Source organism: Podarcis cretensis (assembly GCF_951804945.1).
Source record: "Podarcis cretensis genome assembly, chromosome: 5".
Taxonomy (NCBI): domain Eukaryota; kingdom Metazoa; phylum Chordata; class Lepidosauria; order Squamata; family Lacertidae; genus Podarcis; species Podarcis cretensis.
The window spans coordinates 66,357,102-66,382,739 of record NC_137174.1 but is presented as its reverse complement, the minus strand read 5'-3'; the positions used below and the strand labels follow the sequence as shown (position 1 = coordinate 66,382,739).

The 25,638-nt window shown below is 43.6% G+C and overlaps 1 protein-coding gene across 2 annotated transcripts in view; it reads left to right on the top strand.

Annotated features, from left to right (window-relative positions):
* Nucleotides 1–25,638, top strand: part of SNED1 (sushi, nidogen and EGF like domains 1) — a 71,205-nt gene that overhangs the window by 12,480 nt on the left and 33,087 nt on the right. The window contains exons 2-11 of one of the 2 annotated variants that reach the window (XM_079978495.1): nucleotides 12,616–12,903; nucleotides 13,580–13,720; nucleotides 15,826–15,988; nucleotides 18,626–18,751; nucleotides 20,365–20,478; nucleotides 22,041–22,154; nucleotides 22,535–22,648; nucleotides 22,856–22,972; nucleotides 23,567–23,692; nucleotides 25,220–25,324. In XM_079978495.1, the coding sequence (XP_079834621.1) occupies nucleotides 12,616–12,903; nucleotides 13,580–13,720; nucleotides 15,826–15,988; nucleotides 18,626–18,751; nucleotides 20,365–20,478; nucleotides 22,041–22,154; nucleotides 22,535–22,648; nucleotides 22,856–22,972; nucleotides 23,567–23,692; nucleotides 25,220–25,324 (1,408 nt within the window). Of the gene's footprint in view, nucleotides 1–12,615; nucleotides 12,904–13,579; nucleotides 13,751–15,825; nucleotides 15,989–18,625; nucleotides 18,752–20,364; nucleotides 20,479–22,040; nucleotides 22,155–22,534; nucleotides 22,649–22,855; nucleotides 22,973–23,566; nucleotides 23,693–25,219; nucleotides 25,325–25,638 lie in introns of those variants that run through there. The other variant, XM_079978496.1, reaches the window with a different exon arrangement.

Here is a 25,638-nt window from a genome sequence, read left to right as displayed (position 1 = left end):
TATGAGAAGGGGACATTGACAGCGATAGAATTTATGCAATGCCTGCGAAAGGTCCCAGGTGCAGTTCTTGGTATCACCTGGTAAAAAGGATTGTTACCAGCTGATAGGAAATATCTTTGTCAGGGATCCTGCAGAACTGTTGCCGGCCAGAGTAGACTGCACCAGCTTAGATGGGCAAATTGTCTGGCTTAATATAAGTTGGCTTCCTATGTTTCGGAATCTTCCAACCCTATGTTGGCTCATTGATCTTGTCAGGCCCAGTTTCCATCTCCCACATGTGCCATGTGCCACATTTGTCTGTTAGAAAATGAAAAACCAACAGTGTGATAACTGCTGCTGGGAAGCTAGTAATACTGCATATCATTTTGCACAGTGTGACATCTTATTAATTCCCACAAAAGCTAGAAAAAAACACACAAAATTTGGGATTTCTTTATTCTTTTGCTGCCACTGGGACAGTGGATTTCCATAGTGTCTGAGAGGACTCTCTCTTGGCATGCCTATCTCTAGTGCTGTGGGACAAAGCTCAAAAGAAAGAGAAATCTGCACAGGTAGGTGGAGCAGGGTGTACACAACTTAGAGTATTTGAGAAGCTAAGCTTGGATAATAACTCTTATGTCTCTAGCCTCTAGCTACTTATATCTTTAAGAATTTTATCCTGAATATTGGATTAACAGCAAAGCAGCAGATTGTAGAAATATGAGGCGCCAACTAGTGCAGCAATTCCTTTCGTGGCAGGAGATGAATGTACTTCTCCCGTTTTCACAGGTATTAACAGCAAAAGGTTTAAGCTTCAGTTTCCATTCGTGCATGATTTCAGAGCTGACCCCTACAGCCTGCATTTCATATGTTCTCCATAGCAATGTTTTATTTGGCAGCGACCACATGGGGAGGACTCAAGGGAACCAGAATGCACTAAAACGAAATAGCTTGATGCATGGGTCCTTTGGGAAGAGATGGGTGTAACTTTAAAGGAGGTTTTCCCTCATTAGCATACTGAACTCTGGTTTCTGCTGCTGGCTGTGGTGGAAAAGACTATGTGAACGGCCTATGTCTTGGCTAAGGCTCCCTTTCCTCACAAACTTCAGAGGTGAATGTGCGGGGAATCTTGCACAGCTTTTTCTAGTGGGCCGAACTGACACCATTGCAGTAGTGCTCTGTGCTGAAGAGGGAGTCCTGAGATTTTACCTGAAGATATGGTCAAGTCACTTCCCTCAAAAGCTTCCTGCTTATATACCATGCTATGATAAGGTGATTTGAAGTGTAAGATTTAAAGGAACCTTTCCTGGGGTGTGTCCACACACACACACACACACCCTAAAAAAATGCTTTGTTGACATAAACGTACCTGTTTTACAAGGAAGGAGAGTGCTTCAAGAGAGCCCAGCACGTCAAAAGCCCTGACAATCAGCTGGGATCAGTTCCACTATGGGAGTCCCTATAGTGCAGCTGAGAGGGCAGAAGGAGGCTACTTGGACTCAAAGCACTTTAAATCCAAGCCACTTTCTGTGGAAAGAAAGAAAAAAATACTGCATTTTAAAACAGCATATATTTCTTTCCCTTTCCAGAGGAAGCAGTTTGTATTCAGTGCACTGGAGAAAGCACTTTGAATACATCTTATTTCTCTGCTGAGAGGAAAATGACCCATTTTTAGGAGCATTTCCCCCTCTGCGTGGACTTCAAAGGGGCCCCATACAACCAATGATCATCTGATCAGTGTTTACAGGGAGGCTATGTGAAGGCATACTCCAAGGACCAATCAGCTGGTTGGCACTGAAAGATCTTCAAAGGAGGCTACCTTAACTGCTGCTCAACACTTCCAGTACCTTTCTTTGGAGATGTGTTTTCATCGCCAAATACATCCACCTGTCAGCCTCCGGGGGGCAGGAGAAATAAGGCCTGCCTGGTGGATTCACTTCCCTAGCCCTTTTTAAGATGCTCAGCCTAGTTTATATTAAAGCCTAGTTTATAAACTTGGCTTAACAGTACATGTGAACCAGCTTACTTTTCTATTGCTGGAGTTGAAGTAAGATTCAGCTTCCAGTCCAATGAGCTTCTACATGGTGAATGGCATTGGAGAGCAGCATTTTGTCAGCCTTGGGCAACAAAATGTATTGGGTCAGCTATGGTTCTGGGGGCTTTGGGTGAGACTTCTGGCCTATTTGGGATTAGCACCCACCAAACACATTGATCTGTATGAGTTCTTGGAAGCATAAGAATATCTAGAGCTCGAAGTTGTCAGTCCTTGGTTTCATGTTGGATTTGCAGTAACACTGCAGTCCTATACAGTGGTACCTCTGGTTATGAACTTAATTCATTCCAGAGGTCCGTTCTTAACCTGAGGTACCACTTTAGCTAATGGGTCTCCTGCTCTCACCGTACTGCTGGCGCGCGATTTCTGTTCTCATCCTGAGGTAAAGTTCTTAATCCGAGGTACTACTTCCAGGTTAGCGGAGTCTAACCTGAAGTGTTTGTAACCTGAGGTGTTTGTAACCCCAGGTACCACTGTACACATTTACCTAGGTGCAGCACTCATTGAATTCAGTGGGACTTACTTCTGGGTAGACATGCATGTGGTTGTGCTCTATGAGACAAATTGCAAAGAAGTAACTGTGTTAAGGGACGCAGGTGGCGCTGTGGGTTAAAGCCTCAGCGCCTAGGGCTTGCCGATCGAAAGGTCGGCGGTTCGAATCCCTGCGGCGGGGTGCGCTCCCGCTGCTCGGTCCCAGCGCCTGCCAACCTAGCAGTTCGAAAGCACCTCCGGGTGCAAGTAGATAAATAGGGACCGCTTACCAGCGGGAAGGTAAACGGCGTTTCCGTGTGCGGCTCTGGCTTGCCAGAGCAGCGATGTCACGCTGGCCACGTGACCCGGAAGTGTCTCCGGACAGCGCTGGCCCCTGGCCTCTTAAGTGAGATGGGCACACAACCCCAGAGTCTGGCAAGACTGGCCCGTACGGGCAGGGGTACCTTTACCTTTACCTTTAACTGTGTTAAGGCATGCAACAAAAAATAAAAGGGCCTATAACACTTTAACAAAATTGTGGCTGATGCATCTGGCAAAAGTGTCTTACAGTATTACAGGCTTATTGCTGTAATACATTTGTTAGTTTTTAAGGTGCCATAGTCCGAACATTCCAAAGCACCACTTGCTTTTTGTTTGTTGTTTTCCACTAAAGGAAAATCAGTACAACCTTATGGTGGGGGGGAGGTCTTTCGAGTTTTCAAATGGATCCTCTGCTGCCAATTGTTTGAGCTATTGAAGAACTGTGTTTTTGAGCTTTCTTAAATGTCAGCCACTAGAGAAGGGCACCACATGTTTCCGAGCATGTTAAGCTGATGTTTACTTTTTGTTTCCCCTGTCCTCCCCCACCCCACAACTCCCTCATGAGTGTTAATAAGCTGCAGGGTTCACCCAGAAGATTGTGCTGTTCTTTGCACCACTGTATGAAGCTTGGGAATGTTCTATTTTTATCTTTAAAGACATTGGCCAGGATGTGACAAAAGCTCATCTGGAATAAGTAAAGATTTTTTTTTTCTTCCAATTGTGGGGCTGTGACTTTTCCAGATAAAGAGAAAACTTCTAACTGTAAATGGGAGAGGCCCATTGCTCTGTAAGAACACCAACTGCCCTTTTTGCTAAAGTGGATTATGTTTCTCGCATGAGATACATGGGTGGTGTCCAGACTGGCACATATGTTTGTGGGTGCGTTACTTTTTGGATTTCTTTTTGGGGGGTTAGGTATTATTTGGCTTGGGAGCTTTCTTTCCCCCCCTTCGTGATGTTTCTGGGTTTAATTTAGATTTTCTCCTAATTGTTTTGCTTTCATGTGTTGTGTTTATCATTTTCCTGCTCAGTTTCTTTTTTAGATTCCGAAAACAGTTTCTGCATGAGTGCATCATCCATGACATATGTCATCAGCAGGTGGCTCTGACAAATGGCAACAATTAGAAAAGGGGCACTCTCTGGGAAAACTTGTGAACCCCCTTCCTGGTGGGGCTTCCTGCAGTATCTGCAAAGTGTGGATCTTGTGATTCATATACCTCTACTCTGTACTTACATGGAGCGCATCTGCATTTAATTTAGGAATGTGCATTTTCAAACAGAATCTAGATGCAATGGCTTTCAAAAATAGTTATTTATAAATTGGAAGCCACATCTTAAAGACTTTGTTCAGCCAACTCTCCTAAAATACAAATGACAAGAGCATCTCCAGATGAGTCCCACTCTAGAGCTTGCCTTGAATGTGCACATGGCTAGTGAGGAATGCAGATGTTATCCCCTAAAGAAAGGTATAGTTTGGAACAAACAAGAGGGAGTTCTTTATAATGCCATAGATGCATGTACTGTCTCTCACCATGTGAAATGGAAGCTGTTGGGGCTACATAGGATAATAGTTGGATTGAGTAAATATGCAGTGTATGCCCCTAGGTGATCCTAGGCTATCTCCAACTTCAGCTGAGCGTGCTTAAGCTACATTCCTAAGCACATTTGTGTGGAAGTACATGCTGCTAGAGCTTATTTCCAATGAAGTGCACTTAGGACTGAAGTTTTAGTTTGTCATATAAAACTGTGAAGGATGAAGAGAGACATCAGAAGGTGCCTATCTGGAGATGCTGCGGATTCAATCAGGGATATTCTGCATGCAAACCAGATGCTCTACTACTGGGTTGCATCCTTTCCCCTTTGAACTTATATCCTTCCATATTTTGACTTGGTATCGCTTAAGTTCCCCTGTACATGCATATAAAACTGATTTCCGCCCATGACTACGGGCAAGAAATGAATGAGCCATCTTGTGAATGCATGAGCCTTTCCTGAACCCCAGCTTTGCAGCAGTGGCAAATCAAACTACTCCCTGCATTATCTGTTGTAGTCGGAGGACAAGGCTTGGTAGAACCTTCTAATAACTCAAGACATGCAAAGCATTTTCAAATGACAAACTAAAAACTCAAGCCTCCTTTTAAAGTAAACACCACTGAAATCAGCAGCACTTACTTCCATGTAAATGTGCTGAGGCTCTCATTGGCTGTTTGCTGTGACATCCTCATTTTGTTTTGTTTTCTGTGGACATGCTCCTGGCATCTAAATAACCTGGATTGCTTTGAAAAATCCCAGCTAGCTTTAGGCAGCTCTTTCTGAAAATCTTGGCCTCTGCTTCATCCCATATTGCTTTAATAATAGGAAGAATGTTCCCATGTGGACATTAAAAGGTTACTAAGAATTTATGAAACAGTAATCTTATTCCCCTTAGTCATGGCAATAACTCAACATGTGTTTACACAGAAGGGTTTGCCTCATACAAAATGCTGACCTGAGGGGTTGCTATACCAAATTCTTCAGCAATATGCTCCGGTAAGCTCTAGCCCTAGCATCAAGAACATGTAGAGGTTAGAGGGGTTTTTTGTTTTTCATTCTCCCTGCAACCCAGCTGGGAAACAAAGCAACAGTGAACTGCAATGTGTGAAAAAATTCTTGGGCTTACAACCTTTTTTCAGGAAAAGTGTATGTTGATCAGTTTGAGTAGGAATGTCAAAAAGGGTCACAAGCAGTGTGAATTTGTTAACTTTTGAGGTGGTTTTGCAATCCGAGGTTTTGGAGCCATATAGAACAAAACCTCTGTTGCTTGCTGGTGAGATTATTCAACACTTATTTTAACCATCTGGATGCAGGGCCCGTTAATATTTGGCAGCTATGATTTTCAGTTAGCAAATCTAGAGGTTCTCTGGGCTAGTCATATCCACACTACATTTTAAGAACTCTTAAACTACTTTAAGAATCCCAGAGAATTCTGGGAACTGTAGAATTGTGGGTATTGTAAGTCTGTGAGGTCAGCACTCTTGATAAACTTCAGTTCCCACAGTTCTTTGGGGGAAGGCATGACAGTTAAAGTGATATAAGAGTGCTTTAGATGTAATATGTGGATGTGACACAAGGGGCCATGTGTGTAGGCTGCCCTAGGTGTGCATGCTTTCTGTACATTACTTAGGCTGTGTACAAAGTTCAGCCTTTGAAGTGCTATTGTTTCAGGATTACTAGAAGCAGTTTTGTAGACATCACTGCAAGTGTCCATACCTGTATGCCATGCAGCCCACTTGAGGAGTTGTTAAATCATTGTCATCTGTACACACAGATGGCATGTCCTCTTCCACTAGTGTGTGCTGGTATCATTGCTCCCCTCCCTATCAATGGCCACCTCACCCCAAGTAAGTAAGTAAGTAAGTAAATAAATAAATAAATAAATAAAATCAATACTTCGAGTTTCTTGATATACCAAAATGCTGGTAGCAGAAAAGGGATAGGTTTTGAAAACTAGGAAACATATTTTAAGCCTCATCAACAGTCTAAGCATTAAGTTATATGATCTGACTTACTTACTATAATTTATTAACTTTGACTTAACTTTAACTTTTCTTAGCAGAAACTTTTTGTGATAAGATTGCTCTCAAAGCTCTTAAACTCCATCTTATGTAGAACTTCATTGGGACTTATTTGCATGAAAATATGTTTGATAAGCTGCCATACTCTCAGATGCATCCATAATTGAAACTGCCTTATTTTCCTTGCAAGAATTGGAGATACATACCTGGTACGAGTGGTAATCCTTTTTGAGTGGAGAAACAGGCTGTGTTAGGGCGTTGTAGGGTCATTTAAACAGACTATGGGTAGATGAAATAATAAGGGCTAAAAACCTCTTATTTTTCTTGTAAATGAATCTCCTTTCAGCTACATTCCTGCCCATTGTTCACCCTCCACCACCAACCATGAATTCTATTCCTCTACTATAAAAACTGAAAAACAACAAAAGCTCATTGTCTTTCAGTGCCTTACATGATTTTGTTCCAATTATAAATTTGACAGGGCCAGTCTGATGAACTAATCCCAATGGGATTCCATTTTTGTTTTGAGTCATAAGATGTATAGTGGTACCTCAGATTACAGATGCTTCAGGTTACAGACGCTTCAGGTTACAGACTCCGCTAACCTGGAAGTAGTACCTCGGGTTAAGAACTTTACTTCAGGATGAGAACAGAAATTGTGTGGCGGCTGCGCAGCAGCAGTGGGAGGCCCCATTAGCTAAAGTGGTACCTCAGGTTAAGAATGGACCTCTGGAATGAATTAAGTTCTTAACCAGAGGTACCACTGTAGTCTTAAAATCTGTCTAATTGATGCTCATAAATTGTGCCAGAAGTGATATTGGCGCTTCCATCTTTTGCCTATGACAGTTCCATTTCTTTGAGCCAAAATGGTTCCTTCCTTACAACGTTTGATAAAATCTCTCATGACCTCAATGACTTCTAAGAAGAATGCACTTGTATGTTTTCTCATGACTTCAGAGCTCCCTCTCTGTCTCTCTTCCATCCACACTGCAGGTAAGCCCTGCTTGGGTGCTCAGACTACTTGTGTGTAAGGAAACATGCAAGGGGAAGTCCACTGCCAAGTCCCATTACCTCTCAGTCAGTTTTGATCCTTCCATAAGCTTGAGGGGTACACTGCTCTATTGTACTTAATGCTGAGCTCTCCAAACAATTTAGAAGCCCTGAATTTTCAGGGTTCTGAATCATGTGGTGAGTTTCTACAGGTAGAGCTGACTCCATACTTCAGGCCTTCACCCTCAAATTCATTGTGGATGGTAAACTCAATGAAGGTGTTGTAGGGTTACCCAGCACACATCCCTTCTTCTCCTTTTGTGCTTCCTTACCTGAATTCAGTTTGGGTTCGTACATATATACAGCAAGGGTGGGGAACTTTTTGCAGCTCAAGGGCCACATTCCCATCCATACAATCTTCTGGGGGCCACATCGCAGTAGTGGACAGGGCCAGGATAAAAAGTGGGTGGCGCAGCACATGTTGACTTACTCACACATCCTTCTCGAGACTCCTTCTTGGCAAGCAAGAAACATTATCAAAGACACATTCTAACCAGACACAACATCCAAAGAAGGACCGGTGTAGGATGTGCCATGGTAATAGAAGTGTGTCTGTGAAGGGTTGTGTTGCCTGGAGAGAGTTCCAAGCATGGGCATAGCCAGGATTTATTTGGGGGGGAGGCTTTATGTTGGGGGGCAGAACTGAGTTATTTGCAATGCAATTGGTCAGTTAAGTATTTTTATTTATTTACTTGATTGGGGGTGGCAGCTGCCCCCCCCCTGCACCTCCCTGGCCACATCCATGGTTCTAAGGGCCAGATAGAAAAGTCGGGAAGACTGCATTTGGCCTTCAGGCCTGAGGTTCTCCATCCCTGGTGTATAGCAAAGTTAAGAACCAAGTCCACATGGTGAAAGGGTGACTTTGCAGACTTTGGAAGAATGTTTAGGCATTCGTAGAATTCATTCATGCTGGGCCTGTGTGTGGGAAGTAGCTTTGTTAAGCCGCTGGCAAGCTAGTCCACAACTGAATGGCATGGAGTTGAGAGCCAACGAGACATGATTGTTCTCACTGCTGAGCTAGAACAAAGTACCTAGGATTTTGGTAGGGTGTTGAACTCTCATAACTTGTGCATGTTTTATTGCTTTTTTTATTCTTTTGTTCATGCATTCTGTTGCAAAGTTTTATGCTGCCCTTCTGGTGAAAAAGCACCAGTCAAGGCAGCTTGCAGCATTTAAAATTTAAATATCAGGTCAGCAATATATAAAATAGTCAACCAAGGAGACAGCTTCAGGTGTTAATGTCAAGCATAAATATTATCTGTCTCATCAAATAAAATCCTGCCAGAGCAAAATGGGTCTTTTGTGTCCATGCTTCACAGGACAAAGTGTTTCATAAACAAGGTGGACCCCTCTCTCATCCCATTCATCCTTTCTTCCACCCAAGGTGAGCCACAGAGGCCTCTCTTTAGGAGCAGGCAGGAAGAGGCAGCCCCCAAGCCTAAGGTCTCCTGATCTAAACCATTTAGGGCTGATGATCACCAACACTTTGTCTTATTATGGAAACCAGATTGGTAACCAGTGCAGCTACTGCAGAATGGTGTCATATGATCTCATGTTTGTGTGCCCAGCAATATCTTTGTAGCTGCTTTCTAAACCTGATGAAGCTTCCAAAGATTTTCAAACATTAGCCCTATGTAGATGTATTATCCGTGGTTCCTGTAGTTGCATCTAACATCAAAAACCTTATGACACAAGAATTAGGACTGCAGTGCATGCCTACTCAGAAGTAACTCCTACTGAGTTCCATGGGGTTTACTCCCAGGTAAGTGTGACTAGGATTGCAGCCTTAAGCAATTAGCTGGTTAAAGATTTTTTTCAAAAAAAAAATATTGCAGTCCCCTAAGAAAAAAAACAAACAAAAATGTTTAAATACCGTTTACAAAAACTTTCAACAGTGGTGCATCTAGGGCTGGACATCAGGGACCAGGTTCAGGGATCTGCAGCCCAAATGACTGCCCAGGGGGCAATAAATGATAGGGCAGTTCTTGGGCTGGCATGGACGTGCCAGGGTCAGGCAAGAGTGTGGCCAGGCATGTATATGGTCACAAACGCTCATTTTTATTTTTATTTACTTTTAAAATACTTTAAGCATTTCTACAACACGGGCAAATGTGCTTAGCATTAAGGAAGCAGAAACAAACCCTGTTTTATTCCTGTAGCCATGGCGATGCTATGTCTTAAGTGAGTTCAAAATGTGAATTCGCATATGCTTCTCAAGCCCTCATTCGCATAAATATAGTGTGTGTGTGTGTGTATATACACACATACATATATATACATATATATATTATATATATATACACACACATATATATAGTGTGTGTGTGTGTGTGTGTATATATATATATATATATATATATATATATATATATACTATAAGTCAACAACTTTTATTTTTTGAAACGTATTAGTAATGTCACATGTGTTCCCCTAACAAAACTAATTATTCTTACTTCAGAATGATTATTTTTCACTCATATGCATATCTAATTGATGAATTGACTAAAACTCCTATTATTAATTGACCAAGTGTCAGATCCAGGCTTAGCCGTGCTTAAAACATGACACATTGATTTCAATGGGTTGACTCTAATGATGGCTAAGTTTGCATCTAGTGCTAGGGTTTTATAATTGGGTGGTAGCCCCAAGAGGAAAGTAATGTTGGTTGGTTGGAGCTGGCCCTTACTGAGACAGCTTCTGGTAGCCAACCAATGCTCTTCAAGGTGCTCCTCTTCCAAAGCAGAGCACATGCAGGTTTCATGTTGCCTGTGTTAATCTGCCTTTAATCTGTTTTACATCTGCAGAGGGACTGGACTCTACCTTCGCTTTGCTGTGCTCTGCTGTACAATGATGCTGTGATTCGCAGGCTCTGCTTAGATTCCAAGCCCATGACTGGCCACTCACGCATATACACAAAGCATTATTTGAATTCAGAGTTTGCTCACCAGAGTGAAACAGCCTCCTCTCCTCACCTCCCCGCCTCCCAATGTCACACCTGCATCTCAGACCACATTCCATCAACAAACAAGGCTTTAGCTTCTTTCCCCAGCAGAATTTTCCTGCTCCTTTCTGTACAGGCCAGAGTTCAGAAGGTTTGTGGTTTCTTCTCATTCCAGAGAAGTGAGTGATCCTTGTGTGCACATGGAACACGAAGGAGTCACCAAGCCAGAGGGGGCTTCCTGGGGGTGGGGGGGGGCAAAGGACTAACTTGGGCTTGGGTTTCTCTTGTGAAATGCTCCTTTCGGTGGTAAGCAAGGCACCGCTTGCAAAAAAAAAAAAAATGTTGGCATGCCGCACATGGGGGCTCATTATTACTAATTCCCTGCCTGCTTTGGAAAATGCTACGGTAAAGAGAAAGCTGTCGACAAATGCTTTGCAGCATAGCCTCACCAAACTCAATGGAACTTGTGGTTTAACATAGGAACCCTCTAGTTTCTAGTCTTAGAATTGTCCTTGCCAACTTTGGACTCAAAACTCTGCTGCTTGACCAGAGAGGTACACACTACAGAAACCATAATATGCTTAATTTACTAGATGATTAACCAAACCAACAATGTGCAATATACTAATAAAAGCAAATCTGAATCAGCAGCAAGATGGATGCTTTAGGTGACACAATTTGAAAGGGATGATAAGGACATCATCTCCAAAGCTGCTGTGGGACCAGTTTTGCACAGAGGAGCCCGCATCAAGACTGCAGTGGCTGCAGTTAAAGCTTAATACCTTGCATGAAGGCATCTGCAAAGCAACTTGCCCCTAGAGCAGGGGTGGGGAAGCTGTGGCCTTCCAGATATTGCAGTACTGCAGCTCCTATCATCCCTGGCCATTGACCATGCCAGCTTGAGCTGATGGAAGTTGGAGCCCAGCATCCGTAGGGATGCAGCTTACTTCACATGATACAATCAGAGTCATTCAGTAGTGAGGGAAGGAGCAAAAAGGAGCAGGAGACCTTTTTCAATCTGGTTCTTCAAAAAAATGCCCCTCCAACCCAATTGGGACATAACCCAAATTGATCAACTGTGATCTGGCTGTGGGCCCAGAAAAATGGATGTGATAATCACCCTTCTTGAACTGCAGCAGTTCAGAATGAAGGCAAGAGACTGCATGATCAAATGCTCCCTGCCCCATTGAAATCTTAGCAGGCTGAGGAATATGATTCCATCCCAGGTAGTTTTTTAAGCATTCAAATATGCAGTCAACAATAGCATACTGAACTGTAAAGTCAAATGAGGACTGTGCTGGATTACTTCTCTGAATGTGTAGATGTGGAAAATTCTATCTATTACTGCTCTGCCTCCTGTCTCTGTTGTGTCAGTCACAAATGTTACAGGCTCAGGATATGATATTAATCAACAAAGGTGTATAAATGGGGTGAAACAGTCCAGTGTATTAAGGAAGGAGGGATGACATCCTGCCCGCAAGGGTTTTGATTTTAAGAGAGGGGGTGGTGTCTCTCCTGCTACAGCAGAGCTGCTCGTGTATATATACCCCGGTGTCTTTACCTTGACCAAAGAGGCAATAAATAACCTCCTCCATCTCCTAGTCCCTTCAGAATAAACCCTTTTGCCTCTTTAACATGAGGAAGTGAATAGTAAGTCCTGCTGCCTTGTGAGGTGAGTGACCCAAACGAACTGCACCCTGTTTGTTCAAATCACTGTGGCTGCCGCAGTTTTCTCAGCTGTTCCTCCTTCCTTTGGCCCATCTCCGGCAGGAGAACAGGGCATGACTTGTTCTGCCGCCTTTCTCAGATCCCTTGGCCATGGCTCTCAAGCCCTCATGTGCAGCAAGCAAGTGGCAGGGGTGGAGAGAGTGGGAAGGGGGGTGTTTGAAAGGAGAGGCAGTTCCCTGGATTATTTTTTTGGCACACAGTTTTTCATCTACAAGCTAGAAGGGTGGTGTGCCTGCATTTTAAAGGCTAGGAGGGGGAACACGTACTTAGAAAAAGAAAACTTTCTAAAGTGTGAGGCTTGTCTTATGGGGTAGATCCTTCCTGAATTTTTCTGCCGTCTCTGCATCCTTTTTTTAAATCATCAGTGGAAGGCATGCAAGAGAACAAACAATCTTCAGGCATAGCAATGTTTCTACCCTCTGCACAAAGTCAGGGCCCACGAGTTCAATTCAATTCAAATCCCCTGATTGTTTACCCTTTTTCCTTTTTCACCATGCCTCACTTTTTCTCCTGTCTAGGTCAACAACAATGGAATCATTTCCTTTTTGAAAGAAGTGTCTCAGTTTACACCAGTGGCTTTCCCCATCTCCAATGACCGGCGTGTGGTTGCTGCTTTCTGGGCAGACGTAGATAACCGGCGTGCAGGCCAAGTGCATTACCGGGAAACTAAGGACCAAGCCATTTTGATGAGGGCCACTAAGGACATCCGGCAATATTTCCCAGAATTCCCACAGTTCTCTGCCCAATGGGTATTCGTGGCCACTTGGTACCAGGTCACCTTTTTTGGAGGAAACTCGCTTTCTCCGGTAAGTGGTGAATGATGTTGGCGTTGGGTATTGGATAAGGGGGATATTTTCCAGAGTGGATATTGGGATAACCAATGTGGTTGAATTACAACTCACATAATCATTGGCCATGCTGTCTGGGACTTACGGGAGCTGTAACCCAACAACTTCCGGAGGGCACTATGTCAGCTATCCTTGATGTATATTCTATTTCATGTTTTACAGTTGCAGACTACAATGTGTAATGAGCAGCTGAAGCAGTTAAACTTTTGTTTATTTCAAACATTTACATTCCACCTTTCCACTATGTAAGCCTTCATGGCAGATAAAAAAACAGTGTGGGGCGGGGATTTGTTACACAATCCAGTAACAAAAAGAATGAGTTTTAAAAACTAAAACTATAAAATTAAAAAATCATAATAGCAGGCACAAGAGCCCAAACAGAAAGCATGTTGGAAAGTGGCAAAACGGGTTAACTATTAAAAACCTGGAATGCCCTTGCTGAAAATTCAGGCTCAGACCTTCTACCTCTTCCTGAGGTTGAATTCTGTAGAAGGCAGGTCCTATGGCCTGAGAAGGGATTAAGAACCATTGTGGCTGACTTTCCAGATAAACAGTCTGGCTCAGATTACTAATTCTGCAGTTTATTGTGGCATTTTCATTGCGGCTTTTGCGGTGCTGTTCTTTTTTCTTTCAGGTCAACACCTTCCAAATAGTCCTCATCACCGACGGCATGCTGTCCTTCACTATCTTCAACTACGAGTCCATCACCTGGACCACGGGAATGCATGCCAGCAGTGGAGGAGACTCAGCAGGCCTGGGAGGCATTGCGGCCCAGGTAGACTCCATGGTCACACCTTGCAAGCAAGTCTTCTTTCTAATACATGGCGTGCATTTTTCCAGACAGTAGTTTTGAAATAGCAAGGCAATATTTCCTCAGCCCCAATTTCTCTCTCTTACTCTCTCTTCAAAGCCATATCGGGGGCCTTGTGATAGAGCAACCACAGCTCTTTACATTGGCCAGTGCCTCATGGTTCCTTCCCATCACAACCTCAGACTCTTTAAAGAGCCACCCAGCAGAGGCTGCAGCAAGTACAGCCTCCCTTTGGTATTCCTGCCCCCCCCCCCCCCAATTCTGGTGTGCTGTTTTCTTTCTTTTAACCAGTGGCTGTTCAGATGTGTGAATTTACCACTAATTGATCTATGCTTGGCTGGCTGCCTGCTCTCATCTGAGCGTCTCCGGTAGGCAGGAAATTGCAGGTGTAAAGGAAATGGACCCATTTTCAATCCCAGAAATTCAGAAGTGCAGGCTTTTTATGACTGTAAACAGAGCAGTAACCACATGCTTTGGAATACTGTACAGTGCTTCAGGAACACCCTGCCCCAGTCCAGCCAAAGCAGGGGCGAGAGAGAGGGGGGGGGGAAGGAAGTTGAAAAGTTTTTCACCAGGCTTGTGACCAAGTTTGCAAAAACGTGCTGCTGTAACTCGCAAGGCGATAGTGCGCCTCGGCACGAGCACCTCACGGCTCAGCATGGCAAAGGCTTCTGCTTGGCTAGAGCTAGCAAATCTGTTCTCGTTTCACGGAAAGGAGCGAGAGTGTCCAAGATTCTCTTGGATTCACCCTGTGCAGATGAATGAGGATGAAAATAGGCTCAGCGTTCTGTGTGTGTTCCAGCAAGTGAGTCATGGATGTGTGGGGATTGCTGAGGCTTTATGGTGCCAAGAGCCATTTGGGAGAAGGGTTGCAATAAGTAGATCATCTAATCCCTCTCCCTGTCACCTCCCCCCCCCCCCTTTTAATGCTGACAGTTCCTCAAGTGTCATAGCCAAGACCTTTAATCATAGCTGACATGCAAAACAGTTACAGGATGCCTTCGAGGATCCTTGACTGCTCAGATGTTCTGAAAGCAACTGAAATTGAGGCTCCATTGTGATGGGTGCCCTGGAGAAAGAATGCTTGCCTCAAAGCAGCCTTGCAAATAAGTTGGTCGCCCACAAAAATGTGCACTAACTGCCAGCGAACATTAGTCATTTATGGCCTGAGAAGAAAGAGTGAGCCAGCTTCTGTAAACTTTCCTCGCATGGTGGCCACAGATAAATTATCTTCATCACAGGTGACCGAGCAAATGATTGTTTATATGGCTGCTCAAATAAATTGCATTCTAAATATATTTATTACATTTATGTAATAAATATATTTATTACATTTATGTAATAAATATATTTATTACATTTGTGTCCCAACTTCTTTTTATTTCCTGTGGAAATAAAGGTGGTATACCTAGGGGAAACGAAATGAAGTCAGGAGGTTAAAGAGAACCTCCGAAAAGATATTTTCCTTTTTCTTTCTCTTTGTTTTTCTTCACTTCTTTCTCTTTCTTTGCTTCCCTTTACTTTTATTTCACTTTTTTATTTTTTATGTTGGATATTTTATATCTTTAATTCTGCTTGATGGAAAATAATTGTCGAAGTTGAAATTTAAAAACCAATAAAAATTTTATTTACATACATAGGGTTCTCCCATTCAGGCACTGATCAGACACAAGCCTGCATGTTTGCTGCATCATGGGCCTTCAGACCATAGTCCTAGATCTTGCAGGATAGGGAATGAATGGGAAAAGACATCCAAGTCCTGGAAGGAATTATTTTCCAGGAAGGCAAAGTGGGGCCATCTTAGCAAACTGCTACCCCCCCCCCCCATCAGGGACTGGAAGAGTTGTTGTGCTGGGGGCTGCACTGCCTCTGATCCAAAGCAGGAAAATTTCAGGTGGGAAGTGGTTGTAGCAGTAACCAATATGCAGAGGAATGCTTCCCTTCCTTGTGTTCTTGCAGTCCATTCTTCTGCAGGGCACTGGGGGGGAAGAGAGAAGTCCCTTGCCTATCCCCACAGCTGCCCTGCTTTCCCCAGTGAGAGGTTTCACTCTCTGCCCTTGTCTTCCTAGGCAGGTTTCAATGCCGGTGATGGAAAGCGGTATTTTAACATCCCCGGATCCCGCACTGATGACATTGTCGACGTGGAGATGACAACAAATGTGGGTATCCCCGGGCGCTGGGTGTTCAGAATCGATGATGCCCAGGTGCAAGTGGGGGGCTGCAACAACACAAGTAAGAGGACAGCAGTTAGGTTTATTTAACCAAACCAATTCTTCCATCCCTTTTCTCTGTCCCTGTGAAAATCCCAGTGCTTATGAAAGAAAGGCAGCCGCTATGCAGCTGGGGTAGTTTGGGTGTGGCAAGTGGAAGCCCTGTTTTCCTCTGTGCATAAATATGGCCAGCAGGACATGGGAAGCACTGGTGGAGGAGCCATTTCAAGCTGCAATTTGGGAGGATATGACTGTATTGCTGCATGAAACCAAGAGTGCATCTCTGGCTGCTGGAGAGCTATGATGTCTTTTGCCACTGCCGGCTCAAGTTTTAGAATGAGGCAAGGGGAGAACCTGGAGATAAATGAATGTAGGATTATGTGTAAAATGGGCCTCCAGGCTTAGAACTGCAAGCTTTAAATAGTAGATGCCCTCTGAATGGTTGTTCAGTCATGGGAGTTGATTGGTCATAGAGTAAATAAGTGCAATCCTAGACATGTCTACTCAGAAGTAATTCAGTTGGGCGTACTCCCAGCTAAGTGTGTGTAGGATTGCAGCCCTAGTTTAATTGGGGTGGGCCAATTTCAAATCATGAGACTGTGAGTTAAGGTCATGCATGTTTGGTTTTCAGCTACTTTGGTGTTACCATAATATGCGATGAGAAGCAAAATATGAAAGATGGCCTTGCCTTTTAGCAGTAACTGGAACTTCAAATGTATCTCCCAACTTACTTTGTATCATACACTTCTTCATTGCCAGAGTACTTTATAGCTGTTTTGCCTGTGCATGTGTGTGTGGTGTTGCTGTTTTGCATATCTGCTATTTAATATTGTAAGAATGGGAAAATTCTTAATAAAAAATTGCAAGAGAAAGTACACTTTTAAGAATCTAAGGGCTTGTGTGCATCAGAGTTTACTGTGTGTTTGTAACTGATTGCGTTCTCATTTAATTTGTGTAGTCCACATGATGTTACCTTCCAACAATACCAGTCGTGATGCTTTCCCCCTGCAAATCTAAATTTACCCAATAGGGGGATAATCTGTTAAATTGGGGAAAATCAGGCTCCAAACTGCTCCACGTGGGGTTGCAGCAATGTGTGTGTGTGTGTGTGTGTGTGTGTGTGTGTGTGTGTGTTTGGGTGGGTGAATCAATCATCATTGCCAGTCCCCTTACCACCCCCACTACTGTATTTTCTGGCATCACTTGTCAGTATTTCTGGCACACACTGGATGGGGGTGGTGATGATGATGATGATGATGATTAGGATCCTTCAGGTGTGCACAAAGCTAGAAAACTGCACAAGCAAATTTACAATTGCTTGACCGGTTTAATTTGAATGAGGAAAAAGTGGATTACTTTACCTTTAATGCTCAAATGTGGAGAGGCTTTAACATGCATAAAATACCACATTTCAGCTCTGTGATCAGTTAGCGTAATCCTAGTAGAGATGTCTCTGCCACCATTTGCTTCTTTGGACTGCAGAAGGAATATGCTGCTAGGTTTTACTAGAAATGTTGCCATTTGCAAATCTGTTCCATAGGGCTCATAAAATACCTCTCTACAAATTGGTGAGGAGCCTAAATACAATATGTATTACAAGTATACTGTAATAGTCTTCCTCAGACTGGCTATTGGTGTATGCATTGTGAGAGTAACAGTAGTGCCCAGTTTCTTGTCACAACAATTCTCCAACATTGGCACATATTTCCAAACAAAAACATATACCCAGACTTTACCAGATCTATGGCTGCTTAGGCTCACATGAGTTCTCTTCTGACTCTGAGACCAAGACTTGACTAATCTGCCTATATTAAGGCTATGCACCTCTCTACAGCTCTCTGGGGCTATATTTCACCCCCTGAGATTGCCCCATCTTGGGAAATCAAGTGGTTTGCTGTCTGACTGTTTCCCAAACCATTTTGCCTTTCTTACCATTGGTTCTTGAAGATCTAAGCTTATTTTTAAGCATGCATGCGCGCACGCACGCGCACACACACACTTTAATTTTTTGGTCAAAGAGTTATAGAATGTTCCTGGCATTTACCCAGCTCTTGATTCTTGGTTTTGTCAACAAAATATTGTAACTTTCCTAAAGGCAAATAGCATGTCTTTGCAGAATGCATGTTATGGGGTGTGCGCAGTGGGACACAGAGCTGGTCTAAACTGTTGCATGTTTGAGCGCTGTTCAGAATTTCTAAGCAGAAAGGAATACTGGTACAGTCATTAACATTTTCTCTTTGTGAACTACTAATAGTTTGCCTCTAAAGGAGGATTAATTTGACATTTGATGGTCAAAATGATAATGTAAGACGTTTAGAGAGCAAACAAAAGTCTTGACATGAACAGCAGAGAGCAACACACACACACAAAACAAACAAATGGAAACAAATTTAATATACAGTATTCAAAATATTTTGAGATCGTACTATAACTTCCTACAAAATTTCAATCCAGTTTAAATGTGGATGTGCTAATTGGAATTGGAATATGGCATTTCCACCCATGAGCCCAGTGTGTTAATTACAGAGCAAACAGGGGCAGAAGGCCGCAGGGACAATGGAAGCTGGATCAGTTCAATGTTATTGTTGCTGCAACACATTCTAGTAGTTCTCTAGCTATGCTATCATTTGTTGAACACTGGGTTTGCTTCTTTGTGCAGCATCGGTGTGCCTGACACTCCGCCCTTGTCTGAATGGAGGGAAGTGTATTGAGGACTGCATCACAGGGAACCCCTCCTATACCTGTTCTTGTCTGGCTGGCTTCACTGGAAAGCGATGCCATATTGGTGAGTCTTGCTCATACTTTTCTCGCAGTCTTCTATTGAGGGGCTTCAGTGAGCTTAAGAAGAACCTTGCCAGATCAGACCAAAGGCCCATCTAATCCAGTATTCTGTTTTCACAGTGACCAAGTAGATGCTTATGAGAAACCCATATGGAGGACATGGTCCTCAGCTGTGGAATCCAGAGATGTACTGCCTCTGATATTGGGGATAAATAGCCATCACGACTATAACCCACTGATAGCCTTACCTTACATGAAATTGTCTTTTTGAAACAATCCAAGTTGGCCATCGCCAGACCTTGTGGTAGCTAATTCCACAGCATTCATCTATCCTGAATTTCTTCAGCTTCATTGGCTGACGGGTTCCAGCATTATGAGAGATGGAGAAAACTTCAGCATGTATATTTTTATATACCTCTGTCATGTGCCCTCCTTTTTTGTCTTTTTTATAAACTAAAAAGCCCCAAATGTAGTAACCTTTCTTCATATGAGTTTTGCTCCAATCCCCTTAATCATTTTGGCTTCCCTTTTCTCAGGGGCTGCCCATCCTGTTTCACCACTTGAGGTGAAATGGGAAGGTTCTGCCCCCCCCCCTGCTGCTGCCCCCCCCATCCTTTTCGGTGAGATTTTCCAGTGAGTGTGGACTGGGTAGAATTCTGCAGGCCAGGTAGAGATGCCTGGAAAGCTTCCTTTGGTCTCTGAGGTTCCCCACTACTGGTATAAGGCTTCTTCGTTTGCTAATATTTTAATTCATGTTTCTCTTGTTGGCTTATTACTGCCCACCTGCAGCTGCTCCATTCCTTGCTCTAGCTGTCCCATTCTTGAAGAACTGAATGCCCATGAGAACTGACCTATGTTTGTCTTTGGCATATTGTCATTACTAAATTAGCCAGTTACTTCTCTATTGAAGTGTCAGGGTGAACGAGGAACACACTAAAGCTTTCATTTAATGAAATCCGGGGACACTTCTAGAAAACCTCTTTGTTGAGTTCTCTGCTTGATTTGTTTGCAAGAAGATTAGATGATGTTGGCTAGTTAATAAGCATTTGTTCTGATTTGTTTTCAGGGAGGTTAGATGACATGTCAAAGAAAGTATTATCTCACACTTTGCAGTGCGTTTTTCTGTCACTTTCCATGTGACAAAAGGTTTAAGTTTTGGGAAAGTGGGCTTTTTGCACAAGACCTCCAAATAAAATATAATTTTACCACCTGAATTTGTTGGTATGAGATTGCATGTCATCCAAAAATAGCAATAGTCTGGAAGTGCCCCTGGTGACTGCTGCCATAATTAATGCTAATAGCTACCGCAGTGTTAGAAAGTTAAACCTGTTGACCTTAGGGAAGTCGTTTCTAGCCTCTCAACTCCTATAATCCTCCACAGAGGCATTCAGGCTTTCACCAGAGAAAAGGGTATATAACCCAAAGCATCTTAGCATAATCAAAAACATATAAAGGAAGGGTTTGTTTTCTGTCTTTGCATGCAATCCACACTTCTGGGAATGATGTATCCATAGTAGACATGCCTGGTTAATTACAGATGGTAATGCATGTGAAGTGTTTCGACTGAATGTATGAGAGCACACCCTACTTTTCCGCTTCCTTCCCATTACCTTCCAGATGTGGATGAGTGCGCTTCCAGCCCATGTCAGAACAAAGCCTCCTGCATCGATGGCATTAACAGCTTCAGTTGCTGGTGTCCACCAGGATTTAAAGGAGCCACGTGTGAAGTTGGTGAGAAACATTGTGTAATTGCAAAAGGACAGGGAAATCAGATAACAGCTTACAGGCAGGTCTAGGTGGACAAAGTGTTTATAAAGGCATTCCAGGACCAGTAACCAGTATTTTTTTCTAGAAAAATAGGTGCCAGCGCTCACCACGAAGTTGTTACAGTAAGTGCCACACTTTTAAACAACAACAAAAAGAGGTGCCAGTACTGTGTGCCCTTGAGTACCCCCTGAAGAAGAAGAAAGCACTGCCAGTACCTCTTTATTTCAGTTCTAGTCTGGGGGTGGGGCAGAAGTTAGGGATGGCCTGCTCAAACTATGGTACTTTGCGGAACAAATTGGGATAGAAAGCAGTTAGCAGTTGTAGTGTGGGAACTGTATGCATAAAAGTTGTCTTTCTAATTCTCTGCTGAAACATTCTGAATCAGGAAATGTTAGACTGTACAAATCATAAAATGGTGTATGTTTAGGTGTTGCCCCCTCCCTTTAATCCTAGTGCCAGCATCCTTCCAAGTACTAGAGGGTGGCTAGTGTGCAGTCACAATAGTTTTTTAATCAGGTCTGAGGATGGAAGACCTTGGTGCAAAAGGTACAGGTGCCTTTCTGCAACACATATATACACAATCATTCCCTAGAAGAACAGAACATATGTTCCCACAGCCTGCATAGAAATATACTATGGCTGGAGAAAAGCGAAGAGGTAAATGTGATCAGGTTTTGTACATGCAAGTTCGTGTGTGTGTGTGTGTGTGTGTGTGTGTGTGTCTCCCACACAGCTCTACCTGTGGCTGAATTAACCATGCAGCATACCTGAACCACTGCCCAGACAACACCTCTAAACAGAATGCCTTGTTCAGGGGCTCCTGTCTGGCTTGCCCTTTCCCAAACCAGAGCATTCCTTGGAGGCAAATCAAGTCAAGCGATTGATTCATTTGCCTGTTGATTGTTAAGAAAGTAACCATGCAATGCCCTTCACGGTGTGCTATTCACTTGGCAAGGAGGTAGGGAAAGATGGACATAAATTTGGCATGTAAATGGCCACTAAAAGGAGTCTTTGTGGCTGCTGCAGGCATCACCATCCTCCCCAATATTATGAGAACACTCCAAATTTATCTGGTTTCAGAAGTTCAGTTGCATTTTTCCAACCTTGTAAGAGCCATTGACTGCAAACTATAAGGTGTACAACAGATTCATAGAAGGCGGTTGTTACCACAAATTGGCTTTTTGCAGTATCATTTTTTCTTGCACAGAGTCTGAAGAGAGCTGTAATTGAATCATATGCCTAAGGAAGGCACTTGAGCTTTGAGAGACCATAACTTCCTATATTCTGCCATTTCCCAGACCCCACATAGCTTCTCACTACCTATGGTGTTACAGCCAAGAAATGCTACTAATTCTGAAAGCAGGAGAAGCATGTCTGGGAAAGGGACAAACTAAGTCCCTTGTCTGAAGCACCCATGCAGCAGCCTTGGGAGGAAACCACACCACACATGCTTGTTTGTATCAATGGAATGGGCAAATCTTTTGTGAACTAATTTAAGCTCCATTTCTTGTTCTAAAACACTATAGAGGAGTCTCCATGTGAAGCCAAAGAGTGCCAGAATGGCGGGGAATGCCAAGTGGCCAACAGAACAGCTGTGTGCCTTTGCCAGCCAGGTTTTACAGGAGAAGATTGTGAGACAGGTGAGCTAACAATGAATACATTTAGGCCACCAGTCAAGCAGACAAAAAGAGGTATTTGGAAGCTGTTCCAAGGTAAGTCAAGGGGATTCTACTATCAGAGGCTGGACCACAAAGAGCCTATGTACACACGTCCACAGTCCAGCAGCAAGCATGTCTTTTTCTGCACACACATGGGATTCTTTGCTCTCTTCCATTGAGTGGGCTTATGATACCATGGGGAAGCTTCACAACAGTGATTCCCAGCTCTGTTTCTACCTCCATCCTCATGAATGACAACCCTTAAATCATCCATATGCAGAGACCTATATTTGTTTTAAACATGGCTAGGCCTGCAGTTGTGGTCAGGTGTTGATCTTTTTGTTGTTGTTTCTCCTTCACAGAAATAAACGAATGTGATTCCAACCCATGCCTGAACGGTGGGCGATGTATGGACCTAGTGGACAATTACACCTGTGTGTGTGTGGCGCCATTCACAGGACAGCGCTGTGAAACAGGTGCCCTGATTTCATAACTGCGTGGTGGCACCCTCCTTCTCCTCCCCACATAGCCAGATTCCTCTCAGTGGCGGACTCTTTGCTCTGAGCCTCTCTTTCTTTACTCTGTCAGACTCTCTCCTTAGGCCCAGCCCTGTACTTATTGTTGTGTATAGTTATTCAGCTGCGTTGGGCTGTACTGAGGCTCCCTACTCTTCTCCGCTCTAGATCCTTCAGCCTGTGAGGGCAGAAACTGCAGGAACCGACAGACGTGCAACTATATTCGCCCAGGGCGCTACATCTGCACATGCTCTCCAGGCTACTATGGGAACAACTGTCAATATGGTGAGCAGGATGACCCCACATCACCTCAGAGAGATTGTCTAAATCAAGGGTGGCAAACCTGTGGCTCTTCAGTTATTATTGGGCCACAACTCTCATCATCCCTGACTGTTCCCATAAGGCCGAGGCTGATGGGAAATGGAATCTAATAATATAGGGGAAACTGGTTCGCTATCCCTGCTAGAGTAGATTCATTGAAAAAATCTGTTCACCCTCATTTTCGTAAATGTGCACCCTTTGATTTAGGGTTTTGTTTTATGAAATTATTCAGCTACTTTGGATCAGATCTACTCAAATTAATCAAGTCATGTATTTATCTAAGGTTCTTTTGCAGGCTTCCACTACTGAAAATTCCAAAACACCCTAGCAACTATGCAGTTAGGATGCTTTTCCTGATATCCAACCAAAGTCCTTTGGGCTGCAGTTTGCACCCTGTTATCTTCTCCACTGTAGACATGGAGAACAACTGAACCCCAGCCTCCTTCAGAGTAATAATTCATGTGTTTGAAGAACACCTAGCCCTTTTTCTTTGTGCAATATTAACCAGGCATGTCCCCTCTTTCCTCATGTTGTTGATCTCTCACAAATATTTTGTAGGTGGGCCCAGAATGCCCAGTGCCTGCATGTCCAATCCATGTCAGAACAAAGGCACTTGCCTTGAAAGCAGCCAAGGATATGTGTGTGAGTGTGCGGAAGGATACACAGGCACCGACTGCGAAGACAGTAAGTGTACCCCAGTCTGTATACAAACTACGCATTCTCTTTGCAGGGAGGGGTGCTTTACCCAAAGCAGCTATGTTGCAGTCTAGCATGAAAGGTCATATGGACAGGGGAGCCATTATATTGAGAATTGGGTTTTTGGTTTATAAACACAACGGTAGCAGAAAAGCAAATTAAAATAATATAATATCAAAACAGGGGTGGGAGGGTGGAAGTGTGCTGGTCAGTGTTCATAGCTTTTCTCACTTTCAGTTTACAGGGGTGTGAGAAAATGCCTTTACATTCAGCCAGGGATGGAGTTTAGTTTAGGCTTCCCAATGGAGGCAAGTTATTAAGAAACAGGCATGCATGGAAGAGATAAGTGTTCCCCACCATAATAAGCATGTCTGATTCAGACTCTGGCTTCTCACTGTTGCTTTGGGTAAAATGAAACCCCACCACCAAAAAACAAACAAACGAAAACACCTCTTAGGGGAAATATGGAGAATTATGTGTGGTTGGGCACTAAAATATATACATGACCACTTGCATGTAGTGATGATGGCACAGACATCCCAGCACAAGTTGCCAGTAGGGGAAGGACATGTTAACCAGTGCTAGAAACTCTCAATGTAATGCCAATATAATGACTTAACCTGAACTACACACACACAATTTTCAAGAGCAACCTGTGATCTTGGCAAGTTCCCAGAGCCAACAAGTGCTCCAAAAGATGACAGTCCTTTGGTTTCCATTAGGTCAAAATGGGTTGTTTACATCAGCCCCTAACTGTGGGACCACATTCAACAAAGTCAGAGGCTCTCATACCTTTCTTTTTTATACGCTTGTGTGGAGCAAGCTCTTCTTTTGATGATTCAGGTCCTATAACAGCCCTTTCCCAGTCTATATAGACTTCCATCACGCCGTTGCAATTGCTAATGCATCGCAACGTGGCCAGGTGGTACTTCATTTAATGGAGAGTCTCCTGTGCTAAATTTATTACACACTGTGCAGTATTGTGGGAGCTGCAATTTTCTCCATCCTATCACTATGTCTTCCTGTTCCCCACCCCACTTGCCCCTATAAGTCCTTTTTGCAATCTTCCATTTGGAGGCAGTGACCCCATGCAAGGAAACACTGGCTCATGTCATTCTCCAGAAGGAGAGGGGAAATGGGTTGAGTGTGAGGTACGTCTCTTACAAGAAGCAATGAGGCTCATTAGAGTCACTGAACAGAGCACAGATAGGACCACAAGGGAGCCTTTGAAAGGTGGAGCTTGATGACTCCAGTGGGGAGCAGCAGCAGCTGGTTTGTAATTTGCAGTCTCTTGGGTGTTAATTAAGGTAAATATCTGAGGTCATGAGAAAGAGAGTAAAGGTTCTGTCACCACAACACTTGTAGCCAAACCTAATCCAGATCCCTCCCCACAGCAGCCTGAACACTCTGTTGGTTACTGGTGGGGGTTGTGAAGGCCTCAGTAGCTTGAGCTTTTGCTGGCACAGATGAGCCTCATTAGTCCCCCCCCCCCGCCGCCCCCTTGGCTTTTTGCAGAGCTCTCAGAGGACTGCGAGTGTCGGAACGGGGGGAAGTGTCTGGATGGAAACGTCACCATATGCCAGTGCCCTCCAGGATATTTTGGTCTTCTCTGTGAATTTGGTAGGAATGTTGTTAATGGCTACTGATAGGCTATTCTGTCCACCTTCTGAATACTGGTTTCTGTAGCTCATTAAAGCTCTCCACCAATGAGCTCTTGCTTTGGAGAAAGATGAGCATTTTTCAGACAGCTTAAGGCAGGTTGAAAATTAGGTTGTTGCTTGTGTATACACTCAACCCACTTTTACTTATGGCAGGGACATAGTCCATATGCTGTTGGACTCCAGCTTTGATTAGCCCAGCTACTATGGCGAGTGGTCAGGGGTGATGAGAGTTGTAGTCCAGTGGGACATGGTGGCACTGTGGTCTAAACCACT